The sequence below is a fragment of the Anopheles cruzii genome, chromosome 3 (genome assembly GCF_943734635.1).
Source record: "Anopheles cruzii chromosome 3, idAnoCruzAS_RS32_06, whole genome shotgun sequence".
Lineage (NCBI taxonomy): Eukaryota > Metazoa > Arthropoda > Insecta > Diptera > Culicidae > Anopheles > Anopheles cruzii.
In genome coordinates, this window is record NC_069145.1 from 50522546 (window position 1) to 50538602 (window position 16057).

General features: G+C 43.2%; 2 protein-coding genes and 1 pseudogene across 5 annotated transcripts; 2 read left to right on the forward strand and 1 right to left on the reverse strand.

Annotated features, from left to right (window-relative positions):
- The first annotated feature begins 179 nt into the window (after positions 1 to 179).
- Positions 180 to 1750, forward strand: LOC128275333 (V-type proton ATPase subunit D 1). Of its 2 annotated transcripts, XM_053013799.1 has the most exons (5): positions 183 to 354; positions 416 to 533; positions 598 to 961; positions 1032 to 1126; positions 1321 to 1750. In XM_053013799.1, the coding sequence occupies exons 1-5, from the start codon at positions 314 to 316 to the stop codon at positions 1441 to 1443; spliced, it is 741 nt and encodes a 246-aa protein (XP_052869759.1). In that variant the 5' UTR covers positions 183 to 313; the 3' UTR covers positions 1444 to 1750. The 2 variants fall into 2 exon arrangements, with proteins under 2 accessions (XP_052869760.1, XP_052869759.1); XM_053013800.1 differs by lacking the exon at positions 1032 to 1126 and having other exon boundaries at positions 180 to 354; positions 1321 to 1396.
- Positions 1751 to 4792: 3042 nt separating this feature from the next.
- LOC128271991 (armadillo-like helical domain-containing protein 3) lies at positions 4793 to 7599 on the forward strand. Of its 3 annotated transcripts, XM_053009697.1 has the most exons (7): positions 4793 to 5221; positions 5285 to 5612; positions 5687 to 5848; positions 5923 to 6135; positions 6221 to 6441; positions 6555 to 6787; positions 6843 to 7599. In XM_053009697.1, the coding sequence occupies exons 1-7, from the start codon at positions 4855 to 4857 to the stop codon at positions 7425 to 7427; spliced, it is 2109 nt and encodes a 702-aa protein (XP_052865657.1). In that variant the 5' UTR covers positions 4793 to 4854; the 3' UTR covers positions 7428 to 7599. The 3 variants fall into 3 exon arrangements, with proteins under 3 accessions (XP_052865657.1, XP_052865656.1, XP_052865658.1); XM_053009696.1 differs by having other exon boundaries at positions 4793 to 5612; XM_053009698.1 differs by lacking the exons at positions 5923 to 6135; positions 6555 to 6787; positions 6843 to 7599 and having other exon boundaries at positions 4793 to 5612; positions 6304 to 6442.
- A 974-nt stretch (positions 7600 to 8573) lies between these two features.
- On the reverse strand, positions 8574 to 15906 carry LOC128273725 (ADP-ribosylation factor-like protein 5B; annotated as a pseudogene).
- Between the last annotated feature and the right edge of the window lie 151 nt (positions 15907 to 16057).

Consider the following 16057-nt stretch of genomic DNA (forward strand, 5'->3'; position numbering starts at 1 on the left):
ATAAGACTGTAGACGAAATTCAAGTGCGACGAAATTCGCTCTCTGATTGGTTTCCGCTGGTATGAGAACTTGTCAGTCTTCTACACACACTTTCATCCTCATATATGTACATTCAAGTGGTGCTTCCGAAGCATGTGTGTTCTACGCATTCATTTGTCATCAACCTATACCATCAAGCAAACCTGCGAGATGGTCTTGTGATCACTTTTTAGATGAAATTTGACCGAGGGTGGTGTGTTTGCGTTAGTGCACATATATTTCTCTTCTTGAACAACTGCTAAAGTTTATTCCTGTTAGCCATTCCATTCCGAAAATGTCGTCGAAAGATCGTATTCCAATTTTTCCTTCTCGCGGGTATGTGAAGTAAGTTTTACCAACACAACAGTCAGTGAAAACCTTTATTTTTCTTCCAAAGTGCTCAGATGCAAATGAAAGCCCGTTTAGCAGGAGCGCACAAGGGTCACGGGTTACTAAAAAAGAAGGCTGATGCTTTGCAGATGCGTTTTCGAATGATTCTCAGTAAGATTATTGAGGTAAAGTATTTCCCGTATGAATGGTATTTTAGTAACTGTTTTAAGAATCTTGGTTCTTTCACAGACCAAAACTTTGATGGGAGAAGTCATGAAAGAAGCCGCTTTCTCATTGGCCGAAGCTAAGTTTGCGTCTGGTGATTTCAATCAAGTAGTACTGCAAAATGTCACCAAAGCCCAGATTAAAATTCGCACCAAGAAGGACAATGTGGCTGGTGTAACACTCCCTGTGTTCGAGTCATACCAGGATGGGTCTGATACTTACGAACTTACGGGATTGGCCAAAGGAGGGCAACAACTGCAAAAATTGAAGAAAAACTACCAGAGCGCAGTAAAACTATTAGTCGAACTTGCTTCACTTCAAACTTCATTCGTAACGTTGGACGAGGTCATCAAAATTACAAATCGACGAGTTAATGCTATCGAGCATGGTGAGCATGAGTTTACATCTCTTATCTCATACAACCGAATATTTTAGTCTCATTCTTCATCGTATCATAGTTATTATTCCAAGAATTGATCGCACACTGGCATACATTATTTCCGAACTTGATGAACTGGAACGAGAGGAATTTTACCGTTTAAAGAAAATTCAGGTGAGACATGATAAAAAAATTTAAATATGAATTTCACTTTTTTCCTATTTGTTGTCCAAATTACTATAACAATTTGCAATGGTTGCTAATGATCGAAATCCATCACTTGTTGCATACATACGGAAATTACCGTAACTTTGGACTGGTGTATTTATTATTGTGAATGATGTCTCATTATTTATTTTTTTCAACAGGATAAGAAACGAATCGCAAAAAAAAAAGCCGAAGAAAAGCGAGCCGCATTGCTCCAGGAAGGCATTGATGTACGTATTCAGTCGAACATTCTGGATGAAGGTGACGACGACATACTGTTTTAAATGAAAAGAAATATTGTTACGTCCCTAGCTTTACGAAGCACCATTTCGCGGACACTGCATAGAATCCCCGTTACGTTCTAGTGTTATTCGCGTTTTGCTCTAGTGTTATTTGTTATTCCCTTTTTCCATGCGCCACATTCATTCAGTACTATGTTGAAATTGATGTTTTACCATTAAATTTGATCGAGCGGTGATTTCAAAAAGCACATGATTTCACGTACAATTTGGGGCTAGCGTCAAGCAAGATGACTGATACGATATTAATATACAAGCAGATCATCCCGCTAAATCTTGGGCAAATGTGAAACGGAGTGTTTAATATTCTTTTCTGTTAATTTTAAAAGAACGATGTAGGCAATCTTAGATTTGAGGATCTACATTTACGAACTATATTTTTAAGGATCTTCATTTTGTTGAACGAATCAACTTCTTCAACAAAGGTAATGTATAAAGTTGTGAAGGAATCTACAATCTTCCAAATGTAGGTGTCAAAAGCCAAGACAGATACCACTGCCATTTTGATACAGTCAGACTGGACGGCTAGACGAACCGTAAATCCGAGCGTAAAAATGTCCAATCGTATATGAATCCGGGGCCTTAAAAACGATTAGACGTTAAAGATTAATGTCAAATCGTTTTTTACGCATCGTGTGGCTCCCCAGAGATGCTCAATGTTTTCTACGGAATGCACTTCAAAACAACCAGCCCCGAAAGTTGTATGCAATTTCGAAGTCGCATGCTACCACGAACGGGACTGGCATTGCATTGCTCGCATTGTATCGATCCTTAAAGTTCTCCACACACAGCCAACGTAAAGTTCGGAGCGACACGTACCGTAATGTGCAACGCGTCAAAACCGCTTTGTCTTATATGAGTTTGTATGGGGCAGTTCACACCGGTTGTCGGCGTCGACAAAATCAACTTCGTACGCCGAAGCCAAAGATTGAAAAAATCACAATTCTACTGTTGTGACCGGCAGGAACTTTGACCAAGGTTCGTATAGTTGGTGGTTGGGGAGAAATGTTTTGTGTTTTGACAGCTTATTTGTGTTTATATTTGCGAGTTCAAGATACATTGAGTGTTGGTGCGAGAATTAAAATAGTTTTATGATGAATTTGTGTTTGAATTGCAAGTAATAATTGAAGAAAAATTATTTTGCATGCTTGTGATACAACAAAAACCTCAATTGAGTAGTCTTCGGTTAGTTTTAAATACACAAGGTGTCTCAATGTTTTCGCCCGAACGACAGGGCGAACGACTTTTCTGTTGACTTTCGCCCCCGTTCGCCACCGTTCGGCAATTGGTGTGATCAGACCCAAAAAGTGACGTACCGTCCCCAAATTCCGTCTGTGCCGAGGCCCAAGAGATTTTCTCGCTATCTGCTTACTCTACTGTTCCGTCGCTTCGGCCGCCCGGCACCCATTGAAGACAAAGTCTGATGCTCTATCGAAAAAAAATAACTTCAGAAAAACGTGTTAGAACGTATTTCTTTCTACACGAGACTCGAGTTTCCACCGCACAGCAAGAGCGAGCTGTCTTCTATAAATAAGCTAGTATCGATCGTACAGTTTCATGTGTAGGCTCATTTAAAAGCTAATACTTTGCACTTTATAGAATGCCGTCATTGTTTTTTGTTTGTTCCATTCGTTTGTGAGTTACAGGGTGTTAATAACGGAATTCACCATAGAGAAAATTCGATACATTTTACAATTTTTTTTTAAAGGCGAAAGTTCAAGCACGGTGGCTGAAATTTTTTCATGTTGTTTATGATGCCGATACTTTAACAGCTAGTAATGTGCAATTTTGTTTTCGTTGACCCGTTTCAGTTATTTGTTATGTTTAAGTTGCACCTCGCACACGCAGACCCGCCATTGATAATGTCGATAAAATCACAGTAATCAGTAGTAATCAGAGCATCGGCCAGGAGCTAAAGATCAATCATCAAACAGCTTAAAACCATTTGCGCAAAGCTGGACTCACAAAAAAGCTCGAAGTTTGGGCGCCACTGTATTTACACCAAAAAACATGATGGCTCGAATTTCCATCTGCGAAGTTTTGGCCAAACGGAACGAAATCGACACATTTCTTTAACGGATGGGTACTAGGGATGAGAAATGGGATACATACGACAATACTGTGTAGAAATGATCGTGGTCTAAGCGTGGTGAAGCAGCTTACAGGGTGGTCAAACCAGGACTTACGGTCAGTAAGGTTCTACTTGGTTTATGGTTGGACTTGAAAGGAATCGTTTATTATGAGTTGTTTCCGTGTAGTCAAACACTAAATTCAGATCTCTAGCGTCAAGAACTGCACCGTTCGAAGCTAGCAATTGACCATAAACGACCAGAATCGACCAACGGAAGAGGTTTTGTGTTCCACCAGGAAAACGAAATGTTACACACGTCTTTAGTGACTCGCCAAAAAGTTCGGGAGCTTGATGGGGATCTTTTAATGCATCCGCCGTATAGTCCGGACCTTGCACCCAGTGATCGACCAAAATTTCCTGAGTGATGAAAAACTGAGATCAAAAAAGGATTGTGTAAAGGATGGCGTAAAGCACGTGAAATTCCGTTGAATCTCAATTATTCGAACACTTGAACGAAAGGGACAGCGGGACGGAAAACTCAAGACTTAAACACGTGGACATAAGAAGAACAAAGGCACAAGATATCTGGTTCGGTCACTTCCGACGATGAAGTGCGTTTTATTCTCCTTCCGTTAACAAAATGTCACATTTGACAGATGTCATGTTAGACAAGCCTAGGCTGCGTACACGCCTTGAACTTAGGCTCCGTACACACTTTGATTTTAGGCTGCGCTACAAGGAGGTCTACACTACAAAAAGATTTGAGTTTTACCACATAAGCCTTAAATGGGGTCGATATTGTATGTCCGGTCATACCGTGTTAATCCCGTATGCGTGTCCCAGTTGCATGTGACGCCGAAATTGCGTACAAATTTGCTGCTCGGGTTTGCCCGTGCGTACAATGTGTGCAATGTTTTTGCAAGGATCTTGCTCCAGTCTCCTTATCCCGTACAACCGACTCTCTAAAAACCTGCGAGTACACGTGTCTCTCCGGTGTTCATTGGTCTGTTGCTTGGCATGTGATTGCTCTCCTATAAGGAGATAACAAATATTAAACTGATTCTTGAAAAGGGAAAAAGTTCTTCTCATAAAAGATAAAAGAAGCGTCATGTTCAAAGTCAAGATGTAAGATTCTTTTCCAAGTTACGCTACAGCTACAGCAATCAGCGCAACTACAAGGATGTAAACAGCAATCAACACGAAAATGTCTTTGCGCTTCTCTACCTCTAGTTCTCTAGCTTTAACTAACCCTTTCAAGACAGCAAGCATTGAGCAGATTGCATTTCTCATAACCAAAGTAATTCATCAATTTCCATCTTATAGAAATGGCGTCACGGAAGCGCTCAGGATCCGGATCAAAACGACCAAAAGAAAAAGTGGTACACATATATGAATTGCTCTGCCATGGTGAAGATTTGAAGCGACAAGGCACCCAGTTTTGGGAAGAATTTTTCCTACTCCAACCTAATATGGAAGTGCTTGAATCGGAATTGATAAAATTGAATTCGGAACAGTACGCGATCGCTAAAAGTAACATTGTCCAGCTATTCACCGAATGCATTAGCATGCTTTCATCAAGCAATGGAAAACGGATGATGAATGCATTACAAACAATATGCGTATTCATACACGTTTTATTCCGAAAGCAGTCTCGTGCCGTGAGTGGCATACTTAGTACGTGTGATAAAAGTGGTTCAGCAACTTGTGTTGGTTCGTTCGGTGCTGCTCCTTCGTTTATTAATGTATGTGATATAGAAGAAGAAATGAAAAGCTTATTAAGTCGTTTGAATGACATGCTCTGCGATGATGTTGTCGATAGTCCTAAAGATCCATGCCTAAAAATTCTTTTGATCATCGTCAGTGGAATGGATAATGTAAATGATAATCATTTGATAGAGTTCATTGTGGGGCAGAGTTTGTTCGAGGCATTCAAAAAAATCCTTAGTGACTCAACCTTGCGAAATCAACACGGGCACGATGTTGTTACATTATTAACGATACTGGTAAACTATCGCAAACACGAAAACAGCAATCCTTATATTGTGGAACTTTCGCTTCTAGCTGATGAACTAGCATTAAATGGGTAAGAGATTGTTATTATCTAGACTACTTATATTTTTACTTGTACTTATTAGATACTTGTTTTTTTTCTTTTAGCTATGGACAAGTCATTTCGTATGTTCTGACAATGTTCTGCAAGCAGCATATGCTAAACCTGACAGAACTTCCATCTTCCTCATCGTGGTTCTCGTCACTCTCCAACATCGTTGGAAACATGTTTATCTCTGAAGAGTTATGTTGCAGAAGCCAACAAATTAGGTAATTTAAATTCGCTATGGTGTGATTAACTTGTGTTTTGTAACAAGGTATTTTTATATTAATATTTCTCTCAGAGCTAATAATGCTTTATTGTTAGCTCTGTATGAAGCAATTCATTTGAATAGGAACTTCATAACTACTCTAGCCCACACTCAAGCTGAATCGACACCTCCTTCACCGTGCAATACTTTAAGTACAAGTGAGACTCCACCGGATCTGTCGTCCGCAGCGATCCTAGATGCTTCTCATTATTCAACAAACTTGTTCGTAGCATTGTTTCAATATTGGTAATTACCAGAATCAACAGCACCCTAACCTTCTAGGGCCTGCACTAAGAAGTTTGTAATGTGATCACGTTATTGAATATTTCAGCTCGATTGTAATGCAAGACCATAAGAGTGAGCTAAGTGCTATCAACTTAAAGCTTTGTCTACTCATTCTTACTTGCATTGCAGAAGATCAATACGCCAATTCAATGATGCATGACATAAATCTTACATTTAAAGTCACTTTGCATCGAGCCCATATGAGACATCGAAAACTTACTTCGGAAAAAGTTTGTAAGCCACAACCACTTGCTACTACACTACTCGGTAAGTTTCCATATACAAAATAATTGGTTAAGGTGTAATATTATCATCATATTCTCAATGCTTTAAATGTTGATTTAAATGATTTAAATTTATGTAATAAATGTGTATTTTAGATCTGCTGGTAGAGTTCATCGTCTCACATCTATTAAAGAAATTTCCAATTGAGCTTTATCTTCTATGCATTGGTATCATACACCGAATAATCGTTTATCAAAAGCGGTGTCGTGTACGACTTGTATACCATTGGAAAGAATTGTGGACAGCAATGATAAGTTTGCTAAAATTTCTTATTTACCAGGAGCAAAACTTGATCAAACGATGCAATATTTTTCAGCTTGCTTTACAGGTAACCTCATAACAAATCGTATAATAACATTGCTACAGATTTTATTTCTTTGCAGGTTATCAACATTCTTAATCTTTTTATTACGTACGGTGATACGTTTCTCGCAACCACAAACAGCTATGATGAACTTTATTACGAGTTGAATCGCGAAGAAAAAGTTTTTTGTGAGTTGCACGCTCTAGTTTTGAGATACGCATCTTTGCAAGAATGTGAATACAAGGAAGACATAATACGTTTACTAAACGCTCTTTCGAATATATTGGCTATTATTAAGCATTTTCAAATCAAAATAAAAGAATGGCTTGCTAGTCAAAGTTTATCCACTCCAACAGAGCAGCAAATCTTAGAACAGATTCAGAAGAATTATGATCTTACGTTAAAACTGCAAGATAGCCTTGATCACTACGAGCGGTACAGCGAACGCCCGAAGCATGTACTATTTTTTGTTAATTTAGTCAAAGAAGTGATGATAGACACTAGGAAAACGGTACACTATTTCGTGAAACAGGCGAATAAAAATAACGCTTTCGAGAGCAATTTATCGGGGCACGAACGCTCTGTTTCATCTGGTGGACTAGGTGCTACAACAGCGTCATTAACAAGAACCGTTACATGTGTGGAGATTAATTCCACTAGTTGAGCGCGGTTGTTATTTCCCATGGAAAAAACTAATGTTCTCATAACAAATTATAAGCACGAAAAGAAAATGAAAATGTAAATTTTAGTGAGCTTCAATGGTATTTATTCCCTTACCGCATTATTCTTCATATTTGTTCTTATATTGTTTGAATGAAATAAAGTTACATAATGTACGGCACCTTTACTTTACTGTAAAAAAGCTTTTCTTTAAAAACTACAGTTAGGAATGCTTGGCTTGGTTTTTGTTATCATTAATTACAAACTCATTGCTACTAAAGCAGATTTATAACGTCGGCACGTCAAACATTCTTGTTAGCTTCTTAACAAAGATCTATTAAGAGAGCGTGGTTTTGCGCAGTAATCTGGATACAACGTGTGTGTGCTTCGTGATGGTCGTAAGCGAAGTGACAAACACTTTATTTGACAGATCACATATCGATGTGCTATAAACTAACGTTATTATGGACCCTAACGGTTGCTATAATCCAACAAGATCCCTAACACCCAACAAAGATAAGATTGCGTACCGCTGTCGCTTCGTGTACCTGCGGTGTGTTATTAGGAGTGTGAATTAATTCATGCGCTTTTTATTCGACATTTGTGACGTAACTACAACAACAAAACGTATGACTACCTTTAATGAAAGTATTATTCTATTAGTAAGCTACTACACTGCTTTTCATAATGATCCCAAGGAACTATGTCCGTTTCACAGTCCCATGGACCGTCCATCGGACACTCCAAGCACAGTCCTTTGGACCGTCCGAAGGACGGCAAAAAGCAGCAGCTTTGCAGTCCTTTGGACCGTCTAACTGACTGTCCTAGGGACTGTGAAAAGGACTATTGTCACAAAAGCTCCTTTTATAGCTATAAAAGCTCATTATGGCAAAGCATTGTTAAAATTATAGCTAATTTCAAATATTTAAATCTATTATAGCCAAAACCAGTAAAATTGTTTTTTTATTATTTATTTATTATTTATTTGTAAAATACAAACTTAGTTCGTTACCCAGCGACGAACGTACAATCGCCGGGTTTACAATATTATTACTACGCACGTATTACATTACAATCTATCCAATCTATTGGTTAAAAGGTGGGTCCGGATGACCCATCAGAGAAGTAACAACACTCTGGCAATCGACGATGTTTGCGAATCCGACGAAATAGATGAGTTTGGTGTCAGAAGCGGTCCATTGGTACAATCCGTTGCATCGTCCATCGTCCTTAGGGCAGGTCCGGGCGCCTACCCACCTCTGTGTTTGTGTAGTAGATGCTCCATGCGGCCCGAAGCATTGCTGCCCGCCGAGGTCCCACACCAAAAAGTGGATATTCTTCCACACGATCTTCGAGGCGCGTTAAAAGAACAAACAACCAGTTGTGACTATGAACTTTTGACAGCTGCGTGGTGCACGTTACGAAAATACGCGGCACGGCGAATGAGTGAGAAATGAGGCAAATGGACACCCGTCACCGGTAAGCGGCTTACGAAGTGGCCACTGGTCATCTGGTAAACTGCGTGCGTACCTCTTCCACGTTCGATCCGATCGCTCGTGTGAACCACCTCGTTCATCAGAAACTGGTACAGAATGGTCGTCTTGTCGGCGTTGTCCAGTCCCACCATGACAAGCTTGTGTTCTAAAACGAAACATAAAGTAAATAAACATTAACGCTACAACGGGGAATTGGAACATCAAACGAAAACCATTTTACGGTTGGCCATTTCAGTTTAATGTTACGTTTGACGATCAGTGAATCCATGTGGCCCACAAACGACGATCAGTGTCGCTAAAAAACCAGATTAAACAAACTATAATTGCTTGCTGGCGGCACTTTTTTTTGGGGTATTTGTCACGGGTTACGAACACCGCGTTTTGGCGTTAACCCACTATCAGTGCTCAAAACAGGTCCCATTCGTCACTAACGACCTCACAGCAAAGGGCCTGTGATATCCTGATACTTTATTGGAAAACACCAAGCCACTCCTGTAGCTCACGGGCACAACCGCCCTCCTCTATTTCCATTATCCGACTGACTCGCTCTCCCCAACTCACACATACATTACACGTTCTCATTCTTATATGCCACATCCTCCCCTTGCACACATAGGGTACGACGCCTACATTACCGCAACCACTCATGCCTCTACCAATCTATCTGGCTTTTTAATCTGTCTTGCTCCAACTCTAACCTTTGATGCTAACTCCCCTCTGCCTACCAAGTCCTCCTCTGCTCCCACTCCTCTAGTCTTCACCTCCTCTCTTTCCACAAACCTTTTCAAACATTTTATATTCCTGACTCTCACTCTCCCTGACTCCAAGTCACGCATTGTTACCCTACCGGCTCCTTCCACCGCTATAACCTCATGTACCGCTTTCCCATATAGAGGATCCAGTTTCTCCGTCTTTCTCTGCCTCACCAGCACTTTGTCACCTATTCCTAAATCCATAGGTTTGGCACCTCTTCTTTTATCCTCCCTTTCGTTACGTGTAACTTTTGCCACCCTATCTCTGTCTCTCAAGTCCCCATCTTCTCTTTGGTTCTTTTCCGTTCTAACATTAGGTAATCTGAACCTCACCGCCCTTCCAAACATTAATTCCGCTGGAGGTACCTTTGTCACATGGTGTGGCCATGAATTGTAATCCGCAACATACTCCGCCAACACTTCCTTCCAATTTTTTTGACTTGCCCTCGCAATCGCCGAAATCTTATTAATTCCTTGCATACTACGCTCCACTAATCCATTCTCCGTTGGATTGAGCGGTGTGCTATGTATTAGCTTCACCCCCCAGGAATCTTCCAACCACGTGCTGAAATCCGCTCCGTTAAACGGCGGTCCATTGTCTGCTTTCATTTTTCTTGGCACGTAATATGTTCTGAACACCGTATCTAGTACTCTTTTTACCGCCTCCGTATCCGTGCCCCCTATAGGTGCTACCACTAAGAACCTTGAGTAGTAGTCAGTCAACACTAACGCCTTACATTTTTCCGAAACTGTCGAGATGTCCATCGCTACGAAATCCCACGGGTTCTCTGGCAACTCTGTTGTCTCTATATGCGCCGGTGCTCCTCCCGCTGTGATTAGCTGACATTCCCGGCAACTTCTAACGAATAACTCTATTTCCCTATCCATACCCGGCCACCACAATCCTGAACGCAACACATTTTTCATCGTTGTTATACCGGGATGGCTCCTATGTGCTATTTCCAACGCCCTTCTGCTCAATGCTGCCGGCAGTACTAACTTCTCCTGCTTCAACAGCATTCCGTCACGCACGTACAATTCCTTTGCAAAAGGCCAAAATCCTCTTATTCCTTCCGGCCATTCACCTTCTCTATCCAACCATTCCATTACTAAACGTGCCGTTTCATCTCTATCCAACTCCTCCTTAATTTGCTTTGTTGTTAGAGCTAACCTTTGTCTACCAATCAGTTCCGTATCCGCCTCTACACTAAACAACTCATGTGGCTCCAGCTCGCTCCCAAACTGCGGATCATCGCGTTGCTCAATCAGTCTAGACGGTGCATCTGCAATATTTTGCGAACCCGCAATATGCTCACACGTGAAATCAAAATGTTGAATCCTCAAAAACCACCCCTCTGCTCTAGACATAATACGCTTTCCTACATTTTTAACCTCTCCTTTCTTTAACATAAACATAAGCGCCTCACTATCTGACTTGAGTAAGAATTTTCTGCCTAACAAGTAAAACGCAAATCTTTCCATTGCCCATACTATGGCTAACGCCTCCCTATGCAACTGTGGATATCGACTCTCTGTCTTAGTTAAGCTTTTCGATGCACAAGCTATCACACGCCGCCTCCCCGTACTTTTATCCTCTTGTACCAACACCGCCCCTAGCCCCCAAGGCGATGCATCCGTAAATAAAATGGTGTCGTCTTCCCCTTTGAAATAACCCCTTTTGACGATCTCCTCCTTAGCCAGCCTCTTCAATTCCGCGAACTCTTTCTGCTGCTGCTCTCCCCACTTAAACTTGCTTCCTGGTGTGATGCCTTCCCTCAAGGATTTGGTTTTATGCGAAAAATTTCTAATGAATGGACTAATAAAAGTTAACATACCTAGAAAGCTCCTCAGCTCTGTTACATCCTTCGGTCTTCCCAACTCCTGGATTTCTATCAATTTTTCTCTCGTTGGCAGAATACCTTCCCCATCCAACGTTAACCCCAGAAAATCTACCTTATTAAGATTATAGCTGGATTTCATTTCATTTATCGTCAATCCTGCTCTACACGCCATCTCCTTCACAAGCTTTACCTTATCCTCCAAATCTTGTTTAGAACTAGAGAATATCAATATGTCGTCCAAGTACACTAGTGTATTTTTGCAATTAGCAAAAGTCCTTTCCATAGCGTGTTGGAATACTTCTGGAGCACACGATAGCCCAAACGGTAACCTTCTGTATCTCATTAATCCATTCGCCGTCATAAATGTCGTCAGATGACGTACTTTTTCGCAGAGTTCAACATGAAAATACGCATCCTTCAAATCAATCTTCGAGAACCATAACGTTCCTACTCCGTTCGGGATGCTCGCCCAAATCTTCTCCAGCGACGGCATCGGATACGGTTCCCTCACTATCGCCTTATTGACCTCCCTAAAATCTACCACTATTCTGAAATCCTTTGTCCCTTTTGGAACCAACACCAACGGTGACACAAACGATAACTTATGTTTCCTAGTGTCCACCCGCTCTATAATCCTCTTCCTTTCCATTTCCTCCAACCTCTCCCCCACCGCCTTTTCGAACGCCTTCGGGATATTGTATCTAATAATTTGCTTGGGCGCTACCATTTCGTTGAATTTTATCCTTACTGGTGGTAGACACATTTTGGGGAACTCTTCTTCTTCTTTCCTGCCTGAACCTTCACAAATACTGTATATCCTCTTACACGCGCCTGAGCCAATCTTAACTAAACCGAGATGTTGTGCCGTCTCGTATCCTAATAATGATATGTTGGCACCCTTTACTACAAAGAACTTTGCCAGTCCACTGTTGCCTCCATTGGTTGTTGTTAACACCGCTTCAAACGCGCATTCCGTCTCCAGCCTGCCCGTACTTCCATATCCTTTCAGCTGCTCCTCCGGATTTGGCGTCCAATTTCGCACGCAAGCCGCTGAACCCTCTCTGATGTTCCACCACACTCCTTCCGTCACCGTGTTTACTGACGCTCCCGTGTCCAGCAAAAATATTATGTTTTCGGCTCCAATTCTGCCCTCCACCATACGGGGGTCGTCCTCCTGCCTCTTTACCCGCTTCACCAACGGTTCTCCTTCCTGAAAGACATGAATTTAATTAAACAATCCAGCAAAAACAACTTATAGCACCAGTAGCGCCATATCTCCTACTTTTCTCCAACACCATCTCTGTTACTATCCACCTGCTTTGACTGGGACTCCCCCTTGGTTACATTCTGCCCCTTGCGCGGTCCACTCCTGTTGCACTTTCTCGCGAAGTGCCCCTGCCTTCCGCAGCTAAAGCATCTTGCCATAAATGCCTTGCATTCGCGAGCCCCGTGCGCAAGTCCACACTTAAAACAGCTCCTCTTTGGTCCTGTACTTCGCATCGGTCCATTTCCCCTAAACGGAGGCTCTCGCCCTCCAACACCCGTCTCTCTCTTCACTGCATTCACTTCCAGCTCTCTCTGCTGGCCACTCTCCGCTCCAACTGTCTTTGCACTCATGCTGCTAGCTTCCTGCTTCTCCCGCCTTACCGCATCCAGTCTCTCCCCCATCTTGACAATCTTTTGTACATTGTCCTCTAACATTCCTGCCATCACATCTAGCTTCTCTGCTATTGTTGGCACCGACCGCCGCAACAAAGCCTGCCTGATTTCCTCATTCCTTTGTTCCTCTCCCATTTCACAGAATCGTACCTGCTTCTCTAACCTCAACACCCAGTCACTAAATGCTTCATTCGCTTGCATTGTCATTTCCCTCAGCTTAATTCTTTCTCTCGACACGTCACACATGCCACCGAAATAACTATCCAGAGCCTGCATCGTTCCCTCATAGCTACCATCCTTATCCTCTTTAGCTTCAATTACCGACAGCAGGTAATTTCCTCCAAATATCTTCAACGCATTTAATTTGCTCCTTTGCGATGTAACGCCTTTACATTCCACAATTCTTTCAAACGCTTGTTTGACACGTAACCACTCCGCCTTTCTTTCCTGAATCGGCAGCCCCTCGGCAAACGGTTGGATGGGCCACGGTCCCATCAAAATGTTCCTTTCTTTCTTTACCCTCACTCGCTGTCCTTCCTCTACTACATCACTCACTACCCATTGTCCACTCATTTTGTATTCTTTGCTTCACTCCTAAATTTCACAACCTTCTCCGTCAAGCGATCACCACAGAATGTCCAACGCCGATGCTCCAGCGTGTGCTCCACGCTGCCTACCACCGCTGTTCTTGTCGACCTGTACCAACACATGGAACTCCCATCGCCGCCAACGCGTTAGGCTTGCTCGCTAATTCTCTCGCTCTCGATACCACTACCAACCCACCGATACATACCATCTCTGCTCTGCATTCGCGCATTTTCTGCTTCCATCTGCGCCGCCCGTCTCCTCCTTTTTCTCTTTATTCGCTCTTCATAGATGCGCACGCCATACCGGGCAAGCCCGCTCTAGCGTTTTGCACTACCCGCGTAGTTACATACGGGCTAACCTACGAGGGATCGCGCACAAGGCGGGCATAAAGCGTTCTAAGTGTTTGCTCGTTGGAGCACCACACCAATACACGCGACCCTCATTACTCTCTCTCTCTGTTCTCTCATATGTGCGGAGCGCAACGCTATACCGGACCAAGTCCGCTGTGGCGTGTAGCACTCCCCACATACTTGAACTACTAGCGATCTGTGAGGGCGCGCGCACACGGCGGGCGAGTAGCGTTCGAAGTGTTTGCCCCACTGGGCACCACACCGTGACACGCGACCCTCGACACTCTCCCCACACATAAGCATTGCATTGCGCACGCTATCGGGCCAAGTCCGGTCAGGCGTGTTGCGCTCTGCAAACTTACTCTCTTTCCCCGTACCGTTCGACTCTCGCGCTCGTATTTCAAGCCACCAACACAATCCTCTCTCGCACCAGTTTCGAACGTGTTTCTTTATGCAATCCTATTCTGCTTGCTTTACTCCGCCACTGCCATTCCAACACCAATACCACGAACTTCCGTTGCTACGTACAGCACTCTCTTCCACTGTATCTTCTTACCTCATCCAAGTTATCCAACTCTTCGTGTTCCTGCACGTTCTTACGTGTTAACCGTTGTCTCCGAATGCTCCTGGCCCAAAGCCGGGTCATTTCTAGCCAGCGCCCATGGTCCAAAACCGGGTCGCTGCTCCCCTCTACCGGTGTCGATGGTCTTAACCCGATCACCGTTGCCTGCGAATGCCCATGGCCCTAAGCCGGGTCACTCTTGGCCAGCGCCCATGGTCCAAAACCGGGTCGCTATTCTCTCACCAATTCGTTCCGCCATGAAAGCTTACATGGCAGGATCGCCAATGTGATATCCTGATACTTTATTGGAAAACACCAAGCCACTCCTGTAGCTCACGGGCACAACCGCCCTCCTCTATTTCCATTATCCGACTGACTCGCTCTCCCCAACTCACACATACATTACACGTTCTCATTCTTATATGCCACAGGGCCCACACAGTGAGCTGCAACATTACCACTGATCCACTGATTCACAATCCACTGAACCGAACTACTGATTGATAGATGTAGCGACCGTCGATTGTGACGCCACGCGACTTATTCAGCAAACGTTCGAACACGAGTTGTCAAGCGCGTTGGCAACTCGACTTTGGCAAAATCGAGCATGCGCTCGAATCGACTTGACGCGCTGTCAAACAGGTTAGGCACGAGCCCGCTTGAGACAACGCGTTCTCTCTCTTCGTGGCAGCCAACGAGTGCTGACGTGCCCATCGTGGGCTCCGATACATCGCCACGAGGCGATCGCGTTCAAACGTCCCGCCGTGGGATTAATTATCGAAACCTCTAGTCACTCCCCGTCGAAATAAAAATCAGGAACGCTTACCGCATTTCCTACATAGATTATCTCACGCATGACCGTACAGTTGCTTTGACGCAGGAATGTCTGCAACACCCTCGCCACGCATACCACGGCTAAGCTGCAACGAAATGGATGCCCATTTCACTAAATACATAATACATTTCTTTACACCTTACTTACTTACCTTTATAATGTTTGAACTGATTCAAAACATATCGCCGCACACCAAATGCTCGTTCCAAAACCAAATGAATGGCAATACACCATTCATTCATGCCGCCGGGTACATGCTGGATCTGGATCGGGTACAGTCGCTGTGTATGTATCTGGCGGCAGCGGGGTTTGGCCGGGTACGCTTGACGGCGTTTTTACTATTTGTCGATGGGCCAAGTACGAAGCTAAAATAGAACAAGACATCAATCGGTGCACATAACTATAATTGTTGAAACGATTAGTTTGACCCATAACACGGAACAACCAACGAAATAAACGAAACCCAACCGCCCCCTCAACGAAAATAAGAGTACCCAAGGAGCCACGAATTTTCGGATCGTCAGCGCGCTGACGACAATCGTCCGTTGACG